Genomic DNA, 25811 nt, shown 5'->3' with positions numbered 1-25811 from the left:
GGGCAAATGATAAAATCGATGAAAGAGACATAACATGTAAAAGGAATAATGCTTGTCAGTTTTTGATCAAAATCCGATCGCAAACTGCCAGCTAATTGCATTTGAGTATGCGACGTCAACACTGACGATATTTCGCTCCCCAGAGTCAGACCAGTCAATGAGTAATGGTTGCTTCGTTTAAAATATATGTTTTCTTATTCTCTAGCACTAAACCATATCAGACAGACAGTATATTTTTATCTGTCTTAAGTTATCGCAGAGGTTTGAAATATTTTGCCTGATTTCGCGACCAAATTTGTTTCGCACACATGGGATCTAAGACGGTTTTTGCACCGAGTCTCGTAACTTAATGAAATAATCAGGAATTAATCGTGAGAAGAATGGGAAGAGCCATTCTTGTCACGCGCTTGAGGCTCCTGCCCCTAAATACGTCCCCAAACATGTGACCCTGCTCTCAGGTTACGATTAAAACCAACTGTCCATATAAAGTGATATATGTACACAGGATGTGTTCATATATTAGTGCGCAGGATGTCTACAATATGTGGGTTCTACATCAACTGAGTTTAAGATTAGATTCCGCAACCATAAATCGAATATGCTCAACAATAGAAAAACGTGAATTGGCAGTGCATTTTAATAGTTCCCATGCAACACGACATTTCTCAAATGAGTTTTGTCATCATCGAACAAATTATATACTTCCAAATTCCATTACATTTAGAACAGTTACTACTTACCAGAGAAGCCTATTGGATGGCACAATTATTCACACTTAATCCGCATGGCCTTAACAAAAGGCGCGAATTCCGCTCCAAAACCCGTATTAATTACAGTTACTAATTAGACCGCCTCACATGACTTGCTTGGGAAATGACTCGTGACTTGTCCACTTTTCCTAATTTCGTTTTTGCGTCCTGTGTCTTTCGAGTTGGTGTGCCTGTGTACGGCTATGCAGAATTTTTTGAGATTGCTGTAAGGACACCAAAATGGCCCCTCCCCCCCCCGCTTGATTTTTGCAGGGGCGTGTGTCGGCCGGGAAACTGGTGCGAACTTATGACAGATACATGCATTGTACATGTAGCTCTTTATCTGGTCGAATACTGTTTGAAATCGGTGAAAAAGTACTCTGAAGGCAAGATCCATAAGGGTGAGGTTGAACCAAGGAACGGCAAATTATGTAAATATTGTCTACTTCATTCATCAGGGATAATACTTGAATCAGTTGCAAGGAGTTTGTTTACGCTCACGATAAACGAGCAGACGATTGCAAATGTTTGCTTATGTCAGTGTGCCGCTACCAGCCGAGAATAATGTATGTTTAATATACTTTTACAAACTAGCTTTTACGCTTAAACATTTGCAGTTAATGTGAGAAAATTTAGCACGAAATTTGAAGGGTAAAAGTTGTGAGCCTACGGAAACTGGCGCTGTCACGCAACGTATCAACAAATCGCAGTTTGTACAGGGGACCACTTAACTGGAATCGGACTTTGACATTATAATATATCTGTCTGTAAAACCTTCGTTGCCGATCAGCTTAGCAATAGACCGGGGTTGAAAGTCAGGTAGTGAAATCATTTATTTTAGGTATATATATTTACGTGACGGCGTCGAACGCACTCTCATAATCTTTGATTACTACTAGTGGCAGTTCCTAGAATGGGTGCGCGTAAGGTTTTTTCGATAGAAAAAAGGAAAAAATGGAAAAGGAAGTACGAAACGGCGAGAATACGAAATTGGACGCGCCGCGGAAGTTAGAAAACTTGGTTATCTCCAAGTTTCGACCAAGTTGCGTTAGTTTTCGGAACGTCACTTGCGTGAGTAAAACTGTCACGCATATCAATGTTGATCAAGCCCACATTCTCCTTAGCCTTCATATTTTAGCCGTCACATCCACTCGTACTTAGCACATAATTTGATCTTTCTCAAAGGCCTTCGATTTTAATTGCACAATCCTGCAGCTTGTTCAAAGTTTTCAACTTGCAACTACAGAGTACGTGCTCACACAGCGTAAACAGTATATTGGACTGCAATTCGCGCCCCGGAAAGTTCGACTGAAAAGGTCAGTTACGATTTGTTATCATACGATTTTTCAGAACTCCCTCCGTAACCTCGTAGATGGGCTTATCGTCAAGAGCAATCACAGAATACAGGGCCACATTCGGACCGGTGGAAGTTCTGGCTCGTTTTCGGCAGTGGATGAAAGAAAGGGTCATTAGTAAATATTAGGATCTGTTAATATTATAGACACTGCTGGCTGGTTTCGTCTCGGCAGTGGATGGCAAACGAGCCAAAGGAACCGGCCCGTCAGCGATAGTAGAGTCCCTACATTTGGCCCTGAATTCTGTAGTTTAGTCTCGTCAAGTTACTAAAACACATTATTCAAGAATCGATGCTAACGCCAAGACAAATACCAGAATTGTAGCAATTCAAATATGCCCAAACGCCGTGTTGGGTATTGTGGACTGCAACATGCCCTGATACATGTATAGCAACGAATTGCAATAAACAGGGAGCAAGAGAGTACCTCATCCTCTCTTGACAGGGAGTTAATTCCTAATTTGAGTGGGATTTAGAAAAGTGCAAATTTTGCATTTATGGTACTCTATGGACAAAAGTTACATTTACCAAAAACGTCACACAACAAATCTTGCAGAAACAAACGCCTTCGCAGTTTCTTAAGGGTGACCCGAAAACACTGACCCCCGGTCCATGGACCCCTCTACGGACTGGGTCCACGGACTGCCTCACGGACCGGTCCACGGACTACCCTTACGGACCCCCTATACGGACCACCCTAAAACAACATAGAAATGAAAATAAACACTAACTTACCAGTTGTCTGGATAGACCACTCGTGTCACTCGTGTCGGCGAAATCTCAATCGTAACGCTCCGCAAATTCAACAGACTAAGGCTCAGGCTCGGGTACAAAGTCTATTAATCACATATTGCCCCTTCTCTGTGGACCGGAATCCTTTGAAAAAGATTGATATTAGCTGCGGTTACACTAGCCATTTTGCCCTTGGGTAAGTGGCTTTTTCCCACAGGGAAGCAATTTTTTATGTGTGACCGATCTGCTCAAAGGAAAATTTCCTGTGGGAAATTTTCATGGATACGTCAAAAAGAACAAAAGAATTGCCCATGACAGTTCCAGATGTAAGTCTTATGGTTAACAAAACCCCAAAGCGGCTCAACCAATCACAAGGTTGCCGAACGCGAGATGAAGATGCTGTGATGAACTGTGTAAACAACTGCAGACGTGGAAATACCCAAGCACGCCTTTTCTGGCCAGCAGCAAGTCGACGTCTAAATTATAAATTGGAGAGTTGCAAGGACTAGAGAAAGCGTAACTGAAGTCGACGTCTTTGTTGCCTTCTTAAAATGAAGCGATGAATCGCTGAACTTGATTGAAGTGGACAGTTTAAGAGAAGCGCCGATCGTGACAATTACCGAAAATAAGCCAAAGAAACGTTTGTCGTTCAGATGTAGATCTTCGATGTTTACCTTTTTTTTTAGATCCTTAATTTTAATGTATTTTGTATTGTAATTAGTTTTTCAAAAACCATTTAGTGGAAAAACTTATAAATCTCATCTTGTCTTATCTTAAAGTTAAGTTTCCCACCAAAACAGGCCAACGCTTACCTTCCCCTTGGGTAATTTACAAGTGTGTAACCGCAAATGGGGAGTCGATCATAACCCAGGGTAAACCCAACCCAAGCCGTAATCCCAAGGTTCCCCATGGGCAAGAGGTCTAGTGTTACTGCACCTAATAAGTAAGTTCTATTTGTATTTTCTTTCTTTCCCTCCGCCATTTTGTTCGGATCATTCTCCCGCGGGTTTGTGCTTCAGGATCTCTCTGTCCTGAACAAAATGGCGGAAGAACTTAGTTTCGAAGCACTCCGGTCAACAACGAAGAAAAAGGCAACACCTGAGCCTTAGTCTGATTTGCTGAGTGTAACGGCTAGATTTCACCGGAGAGAGTGGTCTATCCAGACATCCGGTATAAACAAATTTTCAGTAGTTATTTATTTTTAATTCTGTGTTTTATGGGGTGGTCCGTAGAGGGGGTCCGTAGAGATAGTCTGTGGACCGGTCCGTAAGGCAGTCCATGGACCCGTTCCGTAGGGGGGTCCATGGACCGGGGGTCAGTGTTTTCGGGTCACCCGTTTAGGGTTTTTTAATCATTAACTATCCATCAAATATTTGAAGTGTAGATATAATTTATTGCCAATTTTTTAACTATCTTTATATTCCCCTCAAATTGAGTAGGTCAGCCTGAACTCTAAGGGACAATTTGTCGATGCACAAAGCTCATCAACCATGGTGTTCATTCGTAGAAATAAAATACTCAAAAGGAGACGAGCAATTCAAGTAACAATATTTTATGCAAGAGCCAGCTGAATAAAGTGGAGGCGTCGAATCTTGGAAGATTTAACCAGCAAATAATTTGTAGATTTAAAGCAAAATAATACTGCAAGGCTGCATGTACGGCTGTGAGGATATATAGATGTATATATGTATGACGAAATATTGGTAAAGCAAAAATATATATTTATTATATAAACACCAATGAAATACCAAGTGAGCTTTCGCGCGAAAACATGATATCTACAAGCGCAGGAAACAGGTTTTCTGGAGTCAATTCACCGCGTTCACATGGGAAAAACACACACGATTGATTGTTCGAAGAGATGTATTGCATTACTTCACGCTTATTTCCACATCATTGAACAACAATATTGCTTATTGTTATGTGTTCATTCTTCAAAAGCTTCGGATAATTTGCACATGATATGGATTGCCCTGTGATGGCCCTGAATTCTATAATCGCTCCAAAAAAAGCTTTAGTTTAACTTGAATAGAATGAACTTTATTTATCTGGCTGTCCATAAAATGAATTTTTTATGGAACATTTTCCACCATTAGTTGAATCTGTCGTTACAACTGTCTCAAAATAACGTGACGTCACGCGCTCTCGCATCCTTAGGGTTGTGTGCCTGTGGTGAAACACGAAAATTTGGTCGATTTGGAGTTGATAAAGGTAAATTAACTATCGTACGTCAACCCGGAGCTCTGACGAAGGGGGCTTATGGCCTGGCGAAACGGACCCATACACAATTTCTTGACTATTACTAGATCGAAATTACTGCCAAGCTAGAACCTACGAGAGCAACTGTTTTTTTGGTCACAATAAATGAATACAGCCCACCTTAATTTCTATTAACGAATTTGTTCATAGATGGCCCTGACAACTGACCAATACCTCGAAAAAATCGGAAGCTTCGGCCGCTACCAAATCTTACTTCTGGTCTTTTTAAATGGCTTGATGTTCTTCTGGTTTGGTTGGCCTCTAACGATAGTGGCTTTCATCACAGCCGAGCCGGCCTGGAAGTGTGTTTCAAATAGCAGTGTCTGTCCTCTGGAAGGGACGATAAGACCTGGACTCGACAACTACAGTTTCAGATGCAATATTTCCAGAAACCAGTGGGAGTTCGTTGATGATTTTACATCTGTAGTAACTGAGGTAAGATCAAGTAATGATTGATGAAGTACAGTAAGTGACCCTTTGTTTACACCTTTTTGCACTTATAGGTTGTTTTTTTTTGTCCACGCGTACAGCGCTTTTTACCGACCGGATTCGTCTGAATTTTTCTTTCTCTAGCTATTTTAGCGAGGTTTGCCCTTAGCCTTTTAGTTTCTGCATTAGGATTAATCGGGCCTTCTGCACATTTTTCCCCAGCTGGAATCTGAAGCACTGACTGTGTTGTCCGCCATGGACTGGCATGCAACACCAAGCTCAGGCCACTACTGGCCAGTCACTCAATTGAATTTAGCTGACTTTTCCGCTTTCAAAAGCTAATAAATGTTGCGAAAAAAGTAAAAAAAAAAAAAAAAAAAAAAAAAAAAAAAAATATATATATATATATATATTTGTAGAGTTGGATTATTTGGTCGAAGACATTTATTGCTACTCAGAGTTTCATGCTCCCGATGATTGCTCCGCAAGGAGCATGAAACTCTGAGTAGCAATAAATGTCTTCGACCAAATAATCCAACTCTACAAATCTATATTGCTCTAGTTTACCTATTGAGCACTTTAATAGCTGATGAAATGTTCAATTCATTGTATTATTATATATATATATATATATATATATATATATATATATATATATATATATATATATATCTAAAGTGGTAAAAAAAACAAAAGTTGCCAAGAATATTAAAACTTGTGGCTATTACGGTGGCCCACAAGGGCAAAACACAACTCAATATTGAGCTGGATACACAACAATCTTTCGTGATACAAAACAATTTTTCACGGTACACAACAATCTTTCACGATACAGAACAATTTTTCACAGTACACAACAATCTTTCGCGACACAAAACAATTTTTCTCGGTACACAACAATCTTTCGCGATACAAACCAATTTTTTACGGAACAAAACAATCTTTTGTGATACAAAACGCCAAACAGCGTTTCACGATGCAAAATTAAATTTCACGATGCAAAACAAAAATTTGGAAGACTGGTAACAAACACGGGCAACTTCATATCACGTGATCATACAACAACGTGCTGGTAAGTACTTCGCGTAAGATTACGTACATTGTCCCGACTTAACGAGTGTTACTATGTGTAAGACCACATATATGTAAGATGTGTAAGACTACGTATGTTGGCGTTGCTATGTTTAACTATACTGTTCCAGTAAATCTACTGGAATCCCGTAACGTCTGTAGTCCCGTAACTTTTGTAATCCTGTAATTTCGGTAACCCCGTAACTTCTGTAACCCTCTAATGGTTTATCATTCGGCCGTTAAATACAGGTGCATTTGTACACCTTCACCAAAAAAAGGTGGTCTTTTCCGACACTTCACAGCTAAGTGGCAGCTTTTTTCGTGTCATTAGTGGTGTCTTATGGGAGAAGATAAACGTGCATGAACCTTGAATATCCCCTACGTTAATCCATTAAATTGCAACCGACAGAGAACTTTGGAAAAATGCTTAATCGGTAGAGCGGCGGTGATCTAACTCGTAGGTAGTGGGTTCAATCCCACCCTGGTCACATGGTTTATATGGGTAGAAAATGGCACTTCTCATTACCCTCCAATAGTTAATTCTGTTGAAACATAAGTGCGACACGGCCAACGTTTGCAAATACGTAACCCTTCTTAGGTAATCTTTAGTATAAAAAAATAAACTGTTTTCTCAAAATCATAACGGCTAGCAGAACCAGGAGGGTAGATAAGAACGCGTTAAGGTGGGGGAGCTGATTGAAATTTTTTTCAGAGGCTGAAAGAAGGAATAAAAAAGAAGACTATTTCTGGATTACTGACAGACCGTTCAGTGACCCCTACTCAAGAGCATCCCAGGTTGGTAGGGGACTGTTTGATGTCCATATCGTAATTCTAAACTTCAAATTTTAATTTTAAAACTACCTTTAATATGCACTATTTTGTATTTCTCAAAAAGTTACTAATCTTTGCAAAAAATAAAAAACAAGTACTTCCTCTCAAATAGCCCTAAAATTACTCAAGACACCTCGAGACATCGATTTCGTACGATGAACAGAGGGTTTTTGCGTTTTTCGAAACACGAACGAGATGTTTTCATTACACCATTCCATTAAACGGCGGAAAAAAGGCTTTCAGGTTAAGCCTAGTTAAAACTTGTAGATAAACAAGCAAAGATGTTTCGGCAAATATGAACATCACTAAGACACCACAAACAGAATCTTACAGGAGCTAATGGATTACAGAAGTTACGACATTACAGAAGTTACGGGGTTACAAAAATTATGGGATCACAGAAGTTACGGGGTTACGGAAGTTACATGATAACAGAAATTACGGGTTTACAGAAGTTTCAATTGCAGATGTTATAATTACGGGGTTACAGAAATTAGACGATTACAGAAGTTACGGGACTACAGTGCATTTACTGGGACAATATAGTTAAACATAGCAACGACAACATACGTAGTTTTACATATCTTACATATATGTGGTCTTACACATAGTAACACTCGTTAAGTCGGGACAATGTTCGTAATCTTACGCGAAGTACTTACCAGCACGTTGTTGTATGATCACGTGATATGAAGTTGCCCGTGTTTGTTACCAGTCTTCCAAATTTTTGTTTTGCATCGTGAAATTTAATTTTGCATCGTGAAACGCTGTTTGGCGTTTTGTATCACAAAAGATTGTTTTGTTCTGTGAAAAATTGGTTTGTATCGCGAAAGATTGTTGTGTACCGAGAAAAATTGTTTTGTGTCGCGAAAGATTGTTGTGTACTGTGAAAAATTGTTCTGTATCGTGAAAGATTGTTGTGTACCGTGAAAAATTGTTTTGTATCACGAAAGATTGTTGTGTATCCAGCTCAATATTGAGTTGTGTTTTGCCCTTGTGGGCCACCGTAGTACGGGCTATACCGTGGTTGCAGATTTCAGACCGCGCACTGATGGTTCTGTTGGTTGAGCATCGAGCTGCCTTACAGGAGGTCGTGAGTTTGACTCCGGCCGGACCAACACTCAGGGTCTTACAATAACTGAGGAGAAAGTGCTGCCTTTGTAATTACATCTGCAAATGATGCCCTGTCTCACAGCCCTCTTGCATAAAAACTCTGTGGACGTTAATTAAAAACGTTAAAGATCCCACACTCTATTCGAAAAGAGTAGGGCACGGAGTACCCGGTGTTATGGTCTGGTCTTTCCTTCAGCAATGTGGTCGGCTTGGCGTAATCTTCTCAATGGACTACTGATCGATGGCACCACATAGCAGCAGACAGACAGTAGTCAAATTGAAGGAGTCCAAGTGCTGAAACTGAGAAACCTAAACTTGCAGTCCTTTGGATTGCAAACTTCCAGACCTTACGTGCAGACCGTCAGGAATCAGCGCACAATTGCACTCTGGCAAACTTGAAGACTGGCCCGACTTGTAGATTTGGATACCATCGGTTTTTTAGAGTGATATTGACGTTTAGACTTTTCCTTAGTTTGTTTATCTTTGATTTTTTCGTGTTTTGCAGTTCGACCTTGTTTGTGACCGCGCTTTGTATGGTACCATTGGATCATCCATGATTTTTGTTGGCTTCTTCGTGGGCGGAATAGCAGTCGGTCCTTTCAGCGACAAGTTTGGTAGAAAGATCACCATGTACCTCTCTGGTCTCATAGTTTCGGTTTTCAGCTTGATTGCAGCTTTTCCTCACGCTTTTTGGCTCTTTGCATTGTTTCGATGTCTGATTGGACTTGGGCTAGGTTGGTACATTTTGAGAAATCATTACAGTTGCAAAATAAGCGAGTTCTTGGTTGCCCCTCTCATGGTCCGTGGGGAAAGAGACACAAGAGTGTAGTGCGCGGTGATCAAAGGGGTAGACAACCCTTCCACTTGTTTGTCTGTTGGCCTAGTCCCTTAGTCCGCGTCATAATACAATTCTTTGTTTCACCATTTGTAAAGTTAAGTAAAAAAAGTCTTTATTATGAATTCGAGTGAATGTTCAGTATACGGAAAAAAGGGTAGGCCCGGGCCCACAAATCTATGGTCTTGCTACGCCCATAGTGGTAGAAGTATGAGCAGGGAGTGCATTTAAGAAAGAAAATCCAGGTAAACCCGGAAACCTCGTTAAGTCTTTGGAGATGTTCATTAAAATGAATCATTACTGCCTCGAGTCAGTAATACCCCAGGAAGGCTAGTAGTTAACTCTGTTTTTCTTATCTTTAGGTGGATACAGCATAGCTGCGTATGTTCTGTTAATCGAGCTTGTTGGAATTCGCCACCGAAGCACTGCGGGTTGTTCCATCTGGTATTCTTTCAACCTATCCAACATGGCGCTGGCTGGGTTAGCATATCTGGTGAGGGACTGGAGAAAACTGTCCATAATAATGGGAGCACCAGCCATTCCCTTTGTTCTTGGATGGTTGTAAGTGTCTTTTTTTTTTAATTCACCAGGAGACTAATCTTTTCCAGTTTCAACTCGACTTTAAAATGATAAGTTAGTTGCCTAGCGACGGGCTAAAGGACAACTAAAAATTCAGAGTCCTGGGCGGGGTTCCAAGCTACGACTTCAGTAACACCGGTCAGCGGTGGGATGCTCTACCCATTCAGCAACAAGAATCCCTGGAGAGCTAGGCCATTTATCGAGGGTCTGGACTTTAACACATTCCACTTTAGGCAAGGAAACTGGAAGCCGGCTGGTTATAAAAGCCATACTCGGTACTGGCTTCACATTTCCCTCAGTTCTATCTCTCATCCCCAACGCAGGCTTTCTCTGTTGTTAGAAACTCAATGTTCTATCTCAAGCAAATGGTGGACAAGCCAGTATTAAAGGGGCGGTTGCATTCTGGCAAACTTGGCACAGTGGTGAGAGCACTCGCCTCCCACCAATGTGGCCCAGGTTCGATTCCCGAGTTTGCGTCGGCTCTCTACTATGCTTCCAGGGTTTTCTCCAGGTTCTCCGGTTTTCCTCCCTCAGCAAGAACCAGCATCATGATTCAGCTGATTTCAGCTGGCTGTGAGCTGTGCTCCAAGGTCATACATGGACCGTATAGCGGCTGCCGGAGGCGCCATAGTATGCTGTCGGTTTGACATTGTTGAGCTATGATTTTGCTGTACTTTGCAACGACGACTAGCGGAGACTCATCATCGTTATTATTATTATTATTATTATTATTATTATTATTATTATTATTATTATTATTGTTTTTATCACTATTATTATCTTGTTCATTTGTGACTTGGTCTTGGACTGGTCACCATGACAGTTGTTGGTTGCTTTTCTCGTCCTAGTCGTCTCGTTTTCTTTCTCCACCTCATCATCATTATCAATTGTAATCAACATCATTGTCACTGCCATCGGCAATTGTATCGATATTGTCATTGTCATCGTCATCATCATCAACATATCATTATTCAATCCGTTGTTAAGGTTTTCACCCCTGCGTACTTTTAAATGGCGCTTTAAAAGACGCAGCAAGAGTGATAACTGATCCTCGCACTTGACCGGTCAATTTAAGCAATTGTGCCCCACAGACAACTGAAAGCTTCTAGTAGCTTCAAAGGGATTTGAACCCATGACCTCTGCGATGCTGGTGCAATTCTTTACCAACTGATCTATGAAGCCACACAGTTGGGAGCAGGTCAATTTGTTAGGCTCTTGTTCCCCTGCGAAAGGACAACAAACAACAAATTTACACGTTTAAAATATATACATTTTTTTTCAAGAACAATAACTCTCGCAATAAAATTTGCTCACTAACCTTAACATTTTTGTTGTTTATGGGTGGGATCAGCTTCACGTTCCTAAACTTTAATGCCCAGCTAATTCTTACCTTCTTTTAGCTTTTCTCCGGAGTCGGTTCGTTGGTTACTTGTGAGAGGCAAAACAGAGGAAGCAGAACAGGTCCTCCGCAAAGTGGCCAAGTGCAACAAAAAACCAGTACCCGAAGAACCACTGCAGGAGTACGAAAAGCAGCGACTTGGTGACTTGCGTGACTTGTTTAAGTCACGCAGTATTGCGCACAAAACTCTTGTATCTTGGTATTGCTGGTGAGTTATCAGTCAGTTGCACTGCGCTTGCTCGGATTTTGTTATCGATTCGTGGGATCTTCACCTATTACGCGTGCGTGATTTTGAATTGGGTTTTGAATAAAACAATCGCATCTCATTTGTTCGCGTCGGAGCAGAACTTTTTCCAAAGAGAGAAAACACAGAATAATTATCTCTTTCTTAAAGACTCTCTTACTACCGAGATGCTTTACGCGCCTTTGTTTATGTTTTCATTCGGTTGAAGTAACGAGTGGGAAAGAAATAAGCGACAAAAAGCTACAAAGGAATACTAGAAAAGCTGGCCAGTCGAATAAAAAATATATTTGTAGTGAATATAGCGCCGCTGCCGCTCTTGGACTTATAACATGTTATCGGGTCAGTTTCGGGTTGATTTTGTCACGTTACGCAGCTTGCGTTGCAAGAAATCTGTACAAAATATTTCAATAAAGTACGTTCAATACTGATTTCCGTTTTGGGTAAAAGTCCTCGTTTGCCTTGTCTTTAACAATTTGACAAAAAAATACATATCTATTATTCATTGAATATACTCTTCCTGGCAAATTTGTTCACTAAGGCTCTGCTGCAAACGTTGCCGTTAAATATCCCACCACAACTCGGGTATCGTTCCATTTGGGAATGTTTTCAGGAATGCTTTTAACTGCTAACCAAACAAAAGCACCTCATCGAAATGTTATATGAAACAATAATTAGAATTCCAAACAAGTCTCGAAACAAAATAAGTAAATACCCGACTATTAATTGTATACAGGTTACAAATGTCACTTGGCTTACTGCGAAAGGACATCAGCAAACTCAGTTTTAGTGAGAAGTTTGTGGTATCTCAATGAATCGATTTGGACTCTCAGTGATCTCGAACTCAAATTTCCGTTAATATACTGCCTTTAGCGAATCAGGTCGTAGCATTTTCTTGAATTGATTGTCGGTCCAATTGCTTAGTCTTCCAACCCACGTTGAAACGCTTGCAAATTGCACTTAACGACAAAATATCTCATCCCTAATAAACTATGATGATGTAGCTGTAATAAGAAACATCAAGTAAGAACAAATCCCGATGGATGTCTACGATAACGAATGATTTCAAGAAGGAAAAACGCAACCGACGGAGAAATAGAGGTTTCATATCCGGTCAGTGTAAAACGCAGACTGCAGACTGCAGACCGGGGGTAAAATGCAGACTGAGGTGAAAAAGCCCAAACCCATAAGAAATGCTAACAGTTAAGCCTTAATATTGTTTTAGGCCTAATTAGGCCAAAGGTTAGCATTTCTAAGGGGTTTGGGGTTTTCCAACAGTTACGTTATAACCTCAGTCTGCATTTTACCCCTGGTCTGCAGTCTGCAGTCTGCGTTTTAAACTGACCGGTTCCATATCATACGAAACCTCCGTGTCTGCGCGCGGTGCATCTCGGTAGATAGAATCTTTAATGTCTAGAGCGGGCAGCAACATATTCTGGATTGGTGAGAAGGTAGGACGAATTCTCGAATTCACCACATTTTTCCCAGAATGCATTGACTGCAACGAAAAGCGATGGATCTAGACGCTGAACAGTTGTAATTGTTACCCTAATACATTGTAAAACAGGAATGTCTTTTAAGAATAATAAAAGAACATTTTCAACCCAAAATCAGCAGAAAACTAACAATACGAATTCCGCATAGGGAGGAAAAATAAGATTCTTATTTTTTTTAAAAGTAGTGTACATGAATCAGTAGAAACAGAATGTTCCGCATCATTATTATCTGTTAGATACACTAGTACTAGGAGGAGTAGAAACGTGCACCGGCGCACCCTTAAGGACGTTCGCGCTAATTGTTTGTGCGCAACGTAACTGCGCAGGTAACGCGACTGTAATATGTCACGCATTACTTCGAGCATTAGTGAAGCCGTGGACGATAAGTCTTGCACAGCGTTGGATAAGAGAAGATCGTGATCAGTCAAAATTGATTAAAAATATTTAGGAAAGTCAAGTAGACTACTGCACGACTGATGTTCGCGTTGTTTTTATCAGTCGTGCACTAGTCTACTTGACTTTCATGAATATATTTCAAGCGTTAGTGAAAATAAGATGGCGACAAAAGCGCCGGGGAAAAAATTCCAGGCCGGCAAAATAATGGCTCATTTATTTCCGAATCATCATGAAACGTTAAAGAGAAGTGAGCGGGTGGATGGAAAAAGCTCTTTAAAAGGTAGCTGCTGATCGAGTAGTGGCTGATCATGAAAGTTTGGAAAACTCGAGGACGAACCGTTGCGTAAATTTAATGGGGCTGTTTCTTTTTTAATGTTTTTATTACCCTACGAACTTAAGTTCAAAATGAATGCATGTTTTTGATTTTCTTTTCCTTTACTTTCGTGAAAATAGAGCAGTATTTTCGTCCTAGTCGGATTGAATAGTGCGGACCTGCGTGGAAAAAACCAGCGATTAAATTTCACAAAAACCACACTCCAGAAGACGAGCATGACGGCAATGGAGAAATATTATACAAACCACTAACCAAAAGAAGATGACGACTGCTTAAAACTTCGTTGCTGTGCTCGAGAAAACTTTGTTTTGGGGTAAAAACCTTTCATCCCTTCAACGATCTATCCTCTCTTGGGTTTCAGTCCTTCCCCGACAGGTCACGCAAAGACGTGACAAACGAAGTTATCCAAGAGCTTCGTAAAATCACATCGATTTTACTCCCTTGGATCATTGGTGACCCCTATTTTTTTAATCATGAATCACTTACTCTACTTACTATCTACAAAATGTGATAAAATGAAAAAAATTTCACCGTAAGAAGTTGTCTTTTTTTTAATTTTCTTTCCTCGAGCCATCGAATTCCGGTAGTGGTTGCGACGGATAGAGGATACGAAAACACTCGTCCAGGATGAACTCTACTGTTTACGACATCCCTAGCGGCATGAAATTATCTTAAAATCCCACTCCTAAAAACTTATGCACGGAAAACTTCACTCTAACAGTTTATTTTTAGGATTTTCGATGGATGAGCAGATGAGGCTACCTTTCGTTATTATGACAGATTTATCGAAATTAAGGCATTTTTCCACTGCCATTTTCTCCGAAACAAAGTCGGTGACCCCCAATTTTTTTTATATTTTTGGAGTAAGTACTTTATGACCTAACTCTAGGCGAGAAATGAAGAAAATCTCACCGTAGGAAGATTTTGGCGCGAACGTCCTTAAATACAGCTTTAGAGGTGCGGAGCTATCGGAACTATAAAGATACCTTGCCGTTGGCCATATATTCATCCGCTACGTGGTGTCATTGATATTATGGTCTGAGTTGTTTAGTCGTATAAAGTTTTTAGAGGACAATTCATGACTTTAATATATTCGCTAGGCCAAGAGAAGATAACGAGACAGATAGTAATATATATGATATCATGGTCAGAACGAGGGACGAGAGCCAGTTTGCTTTCACTTCGCAGGCACTCGACGTTAGGTGTTTGGTCTCATCGAGCGCAACAACGCGGTATTGTGTCGCACACGTTGTTCCTGTTTCTATTTAACAGCAATTGACGCACCTCAAAGATCAGAATGCGCCTCTTCCTGTCTGTAACCTTTCTTTTCTACACAGTGATCTAATGTCTTGGGGGTGGGCGAAGTATTCAGTATTTCCCCATAATATTCTCTCCAAACAATCATTTATTCCCATCAATTTTTGTTGATTGTTGGGAAATGTGACAGTTGTAAGTGATCGCAACCGCAGTCAAGAGACATAAGTGTTCGTCACTTCCGAAAGGGAGCACGAAATAATTGTCACCCTTGTTCACACTCTAGAGCTGGGAAAGCTAGCTCTTGCGTTTCTCATTTATAATGGGTAAGGGCTTAGTTAGGTTGCCAAAATAGTTTATCCTTTAATTGGCTTCGAAATGATTTTTTTGAAAGGGCATTTTAATTTTGTAAGTTTCACTACCTAATTTGCGCGTAAGTTCGTTTTAATCCTTTTGGTTTGTTTTATGGCGCGCCCTCCTATTAAATTGGTTAGTTTAGAATTTAAAATCCATGGCGTGATACAGAAGGTGTTTGGTTTTGTGTAGAGGGCTGGTTTGTGGACGGTTTTTTTTTAGAGGCCAAATGGGATTTTCGGAAGGAATCATTTCGAAATCAATATTCACAAGTTCTGCTGATGAACAACCATGGGTGGGAATAGTGTTGAACTGAGAGCTAATCGTTACTGTGCATGTGTCAGAATCCCGGTAAAAATCAAAACCTGAGAAGACTGTTGAGCACTGCCAAGAATGACTATCACCTCAGGTTCCCCAGATTGACGCAATCACTGAATCACTGAGTTTTTGGTCGTTTTCAGCGACGGTGTTTTCCCTCTGATTGTATATCTATGAACAAAAGGTTGGAAACTTCGATGGAACAGTGGGAATTCAAAGATAATTTGCTATAAATTAAAAAGAAAACAAATTTAAATCGACCCAAAATTCCACTCACACCAGGGGTGATAGTGCTGCTACATATTTCAATCCTTATATCAGACAAAAGTTTACGGAAAGTCTCCAAAACTGGCTTATTTTGCTTTACATGTAGCAGCACTATCTTCCTTGTCTGAGTGAAATTTTGGGTCGATTTGAGCTTTACAGCAGATTTACAGCAGCTTATCTTTCCCATTCAGTGCTTCATCAGAGTTTCTAGCCTTGGGTTAATATATATACAGAGGGAAAACATCGACGATGAAACTTGAGAAAAGTTATATTTTCCTACTAAAGCCAAATCGTTCTTGGTACAGACAATCGTGTTTAATTTACCTTTGGCGAAAAGACGAGACATGCAACCCTGATCACCTCATTTGCCCTCGCTGTTAGCGCCGACGACAAGTTGACATTACTAGGGAGCGTAAGCACGCGCGTTTATGAGACGCGAACGGGAAACGGAAGTGAGCTGTTTTCCCTTTTAACTTGTCTTTACAAAACCACAGTTAAATTGCTGAGTATCGTTTCTCCATTAGAGGTGATTTCTATAAAAATCTGGGAGACACCACTTTCCTGGAACGCGAAATTCTCTCTTCCGGTTGCCGTCCGCGTCTCAAAAACGTGCGTGCTTAAGCTCCCTACAATGTTTGAAGTTTGACTCCCATTGAAGGTAACATAAATTCTGCTAAGTGCATTGACATCGTCAACGAGAATTTATGACCGGTAATTGTCTGGTACTTTGAAGAGAAAGAGTACACTCCTGTTCATGGATGACAATGCTCCATGGTCAGTTCGCAGGCTGAGCTCATCTTGTTATCAATTGTAAAGTTGAAAACGAAGTAACCTCCATAGGGTGGCAAGCAAAGTCTCCGAATATATATATACCATAGAAAAAGTTTGGCTCTACATCAACTGTAAGTGTTGCAAAAGTCCATAGCAAGTATCCGGGCCAAAAATGACCTCTTGCATGGGATCCAGACTGTGTGGCAACAGATTCAGTTGAATTATATCATGATCAGGAACCTTTAAAACTCCAGGCGAACTCCAGCCCTGGCGGAGGGAAATCTTACTCAGTATTAAGGCCATTACCACCTAAGACTAGCGGCAACCTGCGTTAAAATGTGCGTCCAAAAAAAAAAAAAATGTTGAAAGTGACGAATGCATACTTATGCCTCTTGACATGATGGTGCTGTACACATTAAAGAAGCCAATGTCAGTCAGTGATGTTACATTTTAGACTTTCTTTGCAACAGGTTCGTAAACGGGATGGTATATTATGGAGTATCCTTCAGTTCCCCAACAGTAGGTGGAAATATGTACCTAAATTTCTTCATTACAAGCACTATTGCACTAGTGGCTTACCCTGCTTTGGCCTGGAGCTGCAACAGGTGTGTTTTTTATACAGCTGAGTTTTTCCCCCAGCAGCGCGCGCTGTCATTGTTACTTCCAGGTCACATGACATCTAACAATAAAACTGTTTCCCGCCAAAAGTCTGAGCGGGCAACAGAGCAAAATCTGTGATGTCAGAGGGTAACAGTTACCCACGAATGTTGACCGACGACTGCCGTTGCTGTTGCCGTTGCAGGTTTTTCTTTTTGTGCTATATAACAAATCACTTAATGACTGGTTCATCGGGAAACAGTTCATTTTGTTTCCCTCGAGATTCTCGGGAAACAAAATGAACTGTTTCCCTCGGAACCAGTCATCAACTGTTTATTATTTACGTGTGAATGTGTCTTGGCTAACTGGCCTCCGCTTAAAATTTAGACGGCAAAAGCAAAATCTTCAAAGCGAGTCTAAGTGCGAAGTTTCTGTGACGGTAATTACTTCTACTTTACATTTGAATAAAAAGTAATTTTATAAGAAAGACTTTGCACTTAGACTCGCTTTGAAGAGGAGGCAGACACCAACTCGTAAATGGACTATTCTGTTTTCCTGACTTCACTCCGCTATATAAATGTACTTTGCACATTTCGACGGGTTGTTGTGAAAACCGTAGTAAGGTGAAAACTTTCATTCGCTTTGTTTATTATGACTTAATTATGTTTGTCTTTTGCTAGATTTGGCCGCAAGAAGACCATTTGCTGTGGTCTTTTCGTCTCTGCTGTCGGTGCCTTTGGTTCCGTTTTACTTACCTCATTAGATAAGGATGGGCAAAACACAGGTAACTGGAACCATTTTGGTGTTAGTAGTCTGAAATTGAAATTAACTAACGCTTACGTCGTTTTTGTAACAATATACCAAACGATTGATATCTGGTTGTCTTCCACTGTACTTATTCACGTTCTAATGCCGCCAATCAAGACCTTAAATCCACATATAGCTTTATAGCTCAGTCGGTGAATTGTCAGGGATCCTCTTTGACCCTAATCTTACCAAAAGAGCGCTAATCTGGACAATTCAAGAAATTGTCTGTTGTTATAGACACCTGAAAAATTCAGGTGACTCCAACAGGATTCGGACCTATAACCTCTACGATGCCGGTGAAATACTCTACAAACTGAGCAGCTGCTATGAAGCCATACAGTTGGGAGAAGGTCAGTTTTGTTGGGCTCATGTGTTCCTGTGAAAAGATCAGACTCTATGAAAGAAAACACACGAGCCCAACAAAATTGACCTGTTCTAAACTCTGTTGCTTCATAGCTCAGTTGGTAGAGCATTGCCCCGGCATCGAAGAGGTCGTGAGTTTGAATTCCGTTGAAATCGCTTTATTTTTCAGGCTTCTATAGGCGGACACAGCTGCTGAAATTGTCCAGATAAGCCCAAGGATCATTTTTCTCCTTCGTTCCTTCATTATTCAATGTTGAGAAACGAATAATTTTGTCGGTTGAATGCGTGAACAATTTCCTCCCAACAACGAAATTTACATGCGAAACGTAGTCTGAATTAACGCACTATTTCCCTCGACAAGGTAGGGAGGGTGACGACATGAAAATCATTCGTATGTGAACCGTTTCGGCCGAACAACATGACGACTAACCTGAAGAGTGAACAGGCTCTATCGTTTGCTAAAGATTAAACTTTCTCTCTTTCCTCACTGCCGAACAATATTACCTAATCTGAGAAGAATTTTATCACTTCACTCTCCTCTTCCACAGAATCATATTAAGGAGCCTGTGTAATTCTCTTTATTATTTCAGGAATATTGGTTGGAAAAATAATATTTTCTCTCTGCATTGCCAAGTTTTTCATCGTGTTCGCTTTTGACGGATTTTACGTTTACTCTGCCGAACTATTTCCCACGGTCATTAGGTGAGTTTGTTATTCGTTGTACATTTTAAATCTTACAAGTTTTTCCGTGGCAAAACGATCATATAACTATAAGCTACGATTTAATCCTGTCTATCTAGCTCTTTAAATTTGGATTTTAAATCTTTTTTAAGCCTTCAAAACTTGATTTGCACAAGTAAAGATAAAACTCTCTAAATGTCAGGGGCACCCAACGAATCTGTTCCTCACATTATCTATTCCCCAGAGGAATCTTGCTGGCTGGCAAAAATACAGGTGTTTCGATGAGCTGGCTGGGAAATTTTGTTATTGATAGAGGTTTTGCCTTGGAATTACTGACTTTTTCTAGCATTTCTACCCGAGCTGGCTGTAAAAACTCTGAAGACTGAGGACGACTAAAAAAAAAAAAAGGAACGCCTTCCCTCTCCCAGAGAGTAGTCACAAACATACGACGGCTGGTCAGAGTGATTGCGCTTGCGGAAAAAGCCTGTTTTGTCCCGGTTTTGTCGCTTTTCTTCGGTCGTTTTGGGTCGAGGGATTTGAAAGCGCGCGGAATTTCATGGCTGGGAAATAAATTTGGCCACTGGCTGGGAAACCAACCAATTTTATCTAGCTGGCTGGGAAATTTCTTGTGTGTCTTGCTGGGAAAAAGGAACAGATAATGTTTTCCCAGCAACACTGAAAAACACCTGAAAATGCCTTAATAACATTTATTTTCATTAACTGGGGTATAATAATACATTTTACAACAAATTGGTCGTTGGGTGCCCCTGAAATGTGGTGGCAAACGTACGCTGTGCCATTCCTTGAAATTTGGCAATAGTGGCGTCTCTCACGACTAAGCTGGCAAGAATTTTGAGTCTTTCTTCGATTATCAATGTTTGCTTTGCAGTTTAGAGTCTCATTGAAAACAGAAATGCAAAACATTTAGTGAGGCCATTACAGAAAAGAATACATGCTCCTCATTCAATTACGTGGAGTTCAGTCAGTCTTTTTAAAGGACGGTGCGCGGTTTACTGAATGTGCGGGGAAAGCAGATCTTAACGAGTGTTATTGAAATCCAAAAAGAAAATTGGGGGTAACCAGGCAGTTTTCGAAAATAATTCATCAACAATATTCGTGAAGAGCTTCAAAAACAAAGAAATGTATGGTGTTCTTTTCCAATCTAAAGCTTAATTATCTCTGAAAAATGTATGGTTACCCCCAATTTTTGTTCTGGATACCAAGATCACTTGCTAAGTTCCGCTTTCTCCGCATAGTTTTAAACCGCGAAAAAATATCCGTGTATTAATAAGCACCGCCGATAGGAAATTCGAGTATCTCGAGATGCGCAGAACGTATGCGCAATAACAATAGTAGGCACCGTCCTTAACTCTACAAAACTTGTGCGTGGCTTAAAAATGAGAAAAATAAAAGAAGCAGAATGTGTTTCCAACAGGTGGAGAGATTTTATTCATCGCTGGCACTGAATTGCAGAGGGTTTCAGTCGACGAAAAATCAGGCCTCAATGATTCTCCTGTCGCCCTAGTGTATAGTCGCTCAAACGCCCATGAAAGGCCTTCCCATCTCCCCCAGTCCCTGATTCACTTACGCCGGCTCATGTACATCGAATGAACTTAAAGAGAGGGAAAAATGAAACTAATACAACAATTAAAGCAAACCTTAAAATCTTGAGAAAAAAGTGTCAAATGTGAAAAATTCCTCAAAACCTTCACTCTTGCACAATACGAACTAGATAGGACGGTTCAGTATTTTAAAACTGAGTGTTATAGTATCTCTCACCACAGGAATATTGGAATGGGAACATCCACTTCAGCTGCCCGTGTTGGAGCCATCCTTTCATCATATATTGTGTACTCGGTAAGCTTCGCTCTTTTTTTGCAGGAAGAGTGTACCCGGATTTTCTTTTTCAAGTTTTACATCCAGGACTCGTCTATTTCTTTCTCCATCCACAGTAACGCCTTTCGAGCCAATGAAGGCGCATACTTTAATATCGTTCGAACAAAAAAACCCATAAATTTCCTCTGCAAAAACGATTACTTAAAAAAAAAAAAAAAGAAGGTATACAAAGTGGACATCTTCGCTTACTATAAGATTTTAAAGCCCTTTGTTCCTGGGGCAAAGACTTGTAAAATGCAAGAAAGCGTCACTACTGCACGCGTAATAAAGTGACAACCGTGCCACATCTGAGCAACACTCAACGCAGTCCCAGGCCCCAGTTGTTTTTATTGGCGTTTTCTCTTAGCTCCAATGTTGACAGGTGAGAACGATACGAAAACGGTTGTGTGGACCAGGAGCTTGTAACGTTGATATATTTGTGTCACGAGGTGTTTTCACTAGCCTCCCACGCAGTCGTTTTTAAGGGAGTCGGGGAGGAGGTGAAAAACGACTACACGGGGGGGAGAAGAAACCCTGTATCTTTCCAGGCGCGGTCTGTGATTGGAGAACGAAACAATAGATGATACACCAAAAACAATGCACCCACTGAAAAAAGAAGCAACAGGTCATAGGGACCAATGAAAGTAGCAGTCTGGAACAGATGAGGGATTACTCCGTAGGAGGTTATAGGTTTTCACAGACTAAGTTATTAATTCCTTTTACGGTAGCTTTTTCCTTGGAAACCAGGCCCCTCCAATCATGGGCCTTACCGTGCATACGGCGAGAGCTACTGAAATTTAAATTGACCAATCAGATTTCAGCGAGCGGGAAAAAACTGCGCTATCCGACGTCACGGCAATAGGTTCCCAGTTAAAGGGCCAAAAAAACATTTAACACATTTTGTGGCAACTTTTTTGTCAACAAATTAAACTTGACGGAAAAACTGGTTTGCCGGCAAACGGCGATTCGAACGTGAGCTGTTGTGCTTTGGCAGTTATTTGTGCTTTTTCTAACCATTTTAAGACGAATTCAGTCTGGTATTTTCGAAGACTTGAAAACTGTATTGATAATGTATTTATTTGTGCTAGCCGTGACTTTGCGAAAAAAGACTTTGGTTGCGTCCTTTCGACAGTGTACGACAACAGCGACATTTACGAACAGAAATGCACCGTTTCCAGTGAAAGGGCGAATGATTGACAGGATAGCACGGGCGCGGGTTCCGTATGCAAGGCAAATCATTGATTAGACTTGGGACTGGGAATGGTCACATGTACGATTCGAAATTCATTTAAAAGCCTCGCCTTGAGATATCTTGGTCTCTTAAATTGCGGTGACTTGGACTTAGTGTGAGAGTTGTACGTTCCAAGTAACGGGCTTGTACTGTGGATGAAAACATTGTAATCGCCTGCTTGCCGCGGAATTTAAAACGGAAACTTTTGAACTTCATTAGTTGTAATGGGGTATAGCCTTTTTTCTTTTCTTAGTCACATTGAGTGGCTCGTGTCCAACATACTTGTGATTGAGGGTGTGTTTTTTGGGAAAATCCGAAGACGGATTCTTCAATCCAAAAACTGATTTTGTTTTTTTTTGGGAGAAATCCAAAAACAGATCATGAATCCAAAGTACCCACACTCAAGGAGAATACTTCGGATCAAATCTAAATCCGGATTTTTGAGATTCACCACTTCAGCGTTTTTTGGGAAAGGACTTGAAAAACGTGTTTTTGACAAGTGGTTTTCCATGCAAAAATGATACAACAGCTACCACACATGACAGTTTAGCCCAAATATTTCTCTCACTTTTATTGCACAATCGAAGACACGAAAAGGTCGAAAATAGTTAGGTTTCGTGTAAATTCCACACCAGGAATGACACTAATTAACAAATCGAGAGTGGTTTTGACCACTGTGATGACGAATATCGTTGTCTGTAAGAGTTCAGACAACGCTGAACCACTTTCGATTTGTTTCTTACCACACTATTCATCAACGCCAAAGGGAGTGATTATTTCAGAGTTTGACCAAACTCGTGACACGACGAAAGAGCAATCGTTGTCTATAACTTTCTCGCAATATGATTGGTTCATGTTCCAAAATGAACCATTGCGTGACAAATTGACGCGAGCATGACGCGAGCAGCGTTGTCTATACTCTTATCGTCAACGGCAAATTAGCCAATCAGATTGCGAGATTACAAGCAATTGTGGCAAAAAAAAGTTTCTTGACAGCAATATCGTTATTCCCTTTCATATAGCTACAAAAGTAAACTGCAAAAATACCCTCTGTAATCGATTTGTACCGTTGAACGCATGTTTTTCGTCATTTCTTTTTATTGATCTCTAAGGTTCTTTTGTCTTTGAGTAATTTCTCCAAAACAAACCAGTTAACCGCTCATTTTGTTTTTTGTTTTTTGTTTTTTGTTTTTTAAATTGCACAAAACTCGAGCTCTGCGTTTATTTGTTTGCGTTGTTATGGAAAATGAACCTTTTCCGAATTGTGCGGTTTTTTTTGACGTTGAAGAACCCATTGATCCGAGATCACAAATCCGCTTTAGGGTTTTCCCAAAAAAACGCACCCTGAGTTTTACTCTCCATTTGACTAAACCTGATTTAAATAAAGACACTTGCTTGTTATTTGCTCAAATAAGGGTTAGATGTGAACTCGGAAATGAAATGTTTTTATTAATGTTTTTTCCTATCAACAGAAACGTGTCCATCCTTTCCTCCCGTTTGGCATTATGGGAACAAACGCTCTAATTGCTGCACTGCTGTGTTTGACGTTACCGGAAACGCGTAATCAGCCCACTTTGGAGACTTTCGAAAGGGAAGACGCCAATAAAAAGGCCAAAGAGATGCTGGTACGGGAGAGGATGGTGGAGGAAGACCACTTGTAAGACGAAAGACAACTCGTAAACATACCAATGGACATCATTGCCTATCTTCTTAGGAGGAAGAACTTGAATCGCATTATATCCAAACTTGTTATCGTTTTAAGGTTTTTTTCGATCCCTGTAACTAGTAGACGCATAAGCAAAACAACTTCCAATCACAGCATACAATCTCAAATCTTTAAAATGTTAGTGTTCAATCTTGTGTTGATCGGTAAGGGACACTAGACGCTATGGAAGCGTTAACTCGGCTTGGTGAGGGATTCGATATGGGACAAAGAGGCGATTTTTGACGCGACGTCGCAATGAGGTGTTTTCCACCTTTGTTGTGGTATGCAAAAAATGGCCAAGGCACCGGGAGCGCGTGACTACGAGCGAACAATTGGTACCTCACTTTGAGTGATCATTTTTACAGCCTCATGTATTCACTGTTGTATAGTTGACTGCAGGTCATCAGGGTTACTTATTTCTTTCATATTATGGTAAACTAAAGCACAAACTTATTGCACCACATTGTTGTCTTGCATTTTGTGCAAATAGAACAACATGCCCTGACGATATGGTGCTTTTATTGTTTTAGTGGGATCAACATAGTGCATAACAGGACCAGGGTTTTTATCTATATCATTGTACAATTACTTTTATAAGCTAGATTCTTGTACTCACTTCATTGGAAACAACACGAAAGTAACCTCGAGTATCTTAGATATTTATTTCGATGTTCATCTGTCCTTTGATTGTAAACACACCTCTGTAGAGACTTAACTTTTCTTGTTCTAAAGGTTTTCTTTTCATTTTTTATACAAACCTGACATTTTTTTTGTATGTACTTAGCTTTGGTTTTGCAATATTTTTCATGAGAAGATGAACTTTCGATGACTTTAAACAAATTTCTAGTTTCTAAAGAAACTGTGGTGCTGCGTCGGAGAGAGAGAAAAACATGAAAATTTGGTTTTATCAAACGTGTTTATAAAACTCGAATTACCACCGTGAACGATTTGGAAAGTCGACGTTTCGAGCGTTAGCCCTTCGTCAGAGCGAATAGAGGAATTGTGGGTGTTGTTGGTTTTTATGAGGGTGTGGAGGAGCTTTCCCATTGGTGGAAATTTGGTAACATGAATTTGTGAATAAATTAATAGATGAGAGGCGTTCATTGATTCCGTGAGGATAGAGTGTACCTAGTTGAAAGATTAATTTTTGTTCCAGATTTTGCGGCTTTCTGTGTTCCCGTGGTGTAAGGATAGGCCGCAAATTGTCATGTTGTGGTGAGCGTGATTAGGAAGATGAAAATGACGCGCAACTTGTTTTGACGCATCTGGGTCGGTTTTCTTTTCCTGCATCTCGTAGATGTTTGCGAAAGCGGTCCGCCAATCTTCTCCCTGTTTCGCCTTTGTAGGTCTTCTTACATAGTGTGCAGGTTATGCAACAGATGACATTTGCCGAAATTCCCGACCTTGCCAAACATGTGTCGCCAGGAACGCCTGGAATAATGATACCCTTTTAGCGGCCATACGACGACGAAAACCGTTTGCATTTTTAGATTCTGGCTTCCTAAAGAAGCTGGGGTAATAAGTAAGACAAAATTTAATAAACAACACACTTAAGGGCTTCTCCGTGGGATGCACAAAAAGCCCGGCGTAATGCAAACTGTCCAGTTTTGTAAACTACCGCTGTTACTCAGTCCGACGGAGCGAAGAAATCACGGGTAAAATCTGGAAAGTGGCGGAAGTTTACCAGATAGATCAGCCTGTAATTTCAAGTAGCTGCTATGCGTTGTACAAAACAGAAATAAACGTTATCTATCAATAATATTTAAATGA

General features: G+C 40.4%; 1 protein-coding gene across 4 annotated transcripts; it reads left to right on the top strand.

The window, feature by feature from the left end:
- Positions 1–1161: 1161 nt before the first annotated feature.
- On the top strand, positions 1162–25802 carry LOC138019351 (organic cation transporter protein-like). 4 transcript variants are annotated; one of them, XM_068866116.1, is made up of 11 exons: positions 1226–1315; positions 1935–2065; positions 5245–5529; positions 9044–9272; positions 9736–9934; positions 11353–11559; positions 17253–17387; positions 18060–18163; positions 19140–19251; positions 21015–21087; positions 23809–25802. In XM_068866116.1, exons 3-11 carry the CDS (start codon positions 5245–5247, stop codon positions 23995–23997), a joined length of 1533 nt encoding a protein of 510 aa, XP_068722217.1. In that variant the 5' UTR covers positions 1226–1315; positions 1935–2065; the 3' UTR covers positions 23998–25802. The 4 variants fall into 4 exon arrangements, with proteins under 4 accessions (XP_068722218.1, XP_068722214.1, XP_068722217.1 ...); XM_068866117.1 differs by lacking the exons at positions 1226–1315; positions 1935–2065 and adding an exon at positions 1162–1180; XM_068866113.1 differs by lacking the exon at positions 1935–2065 and having other exon boundaries at positions 1224–1315.
- The last annotated feature ends 9 nt before the right edge of the window (positions 25803–25811 follow it).

This window comes from Montipora capricornis, chromosome 10, assembly GCF_036669925.1.
Source record: "Montipora capricornis isolate CH-2021 chromosome 10, ASM3666992v2, whole genome shotgun sequence".
Lineage (NCBI taxonomy): Eukaryota > Metazoa > Cnidaria > Anthozoa > Scleractinia > Acroporidae > Montipora > Montipora capricornis.
The sequence above is the reverse complement of the archived record's forward strand: the minus strand, read 5'-3'. Positions and strand labels throughout refer to the sequence as shown.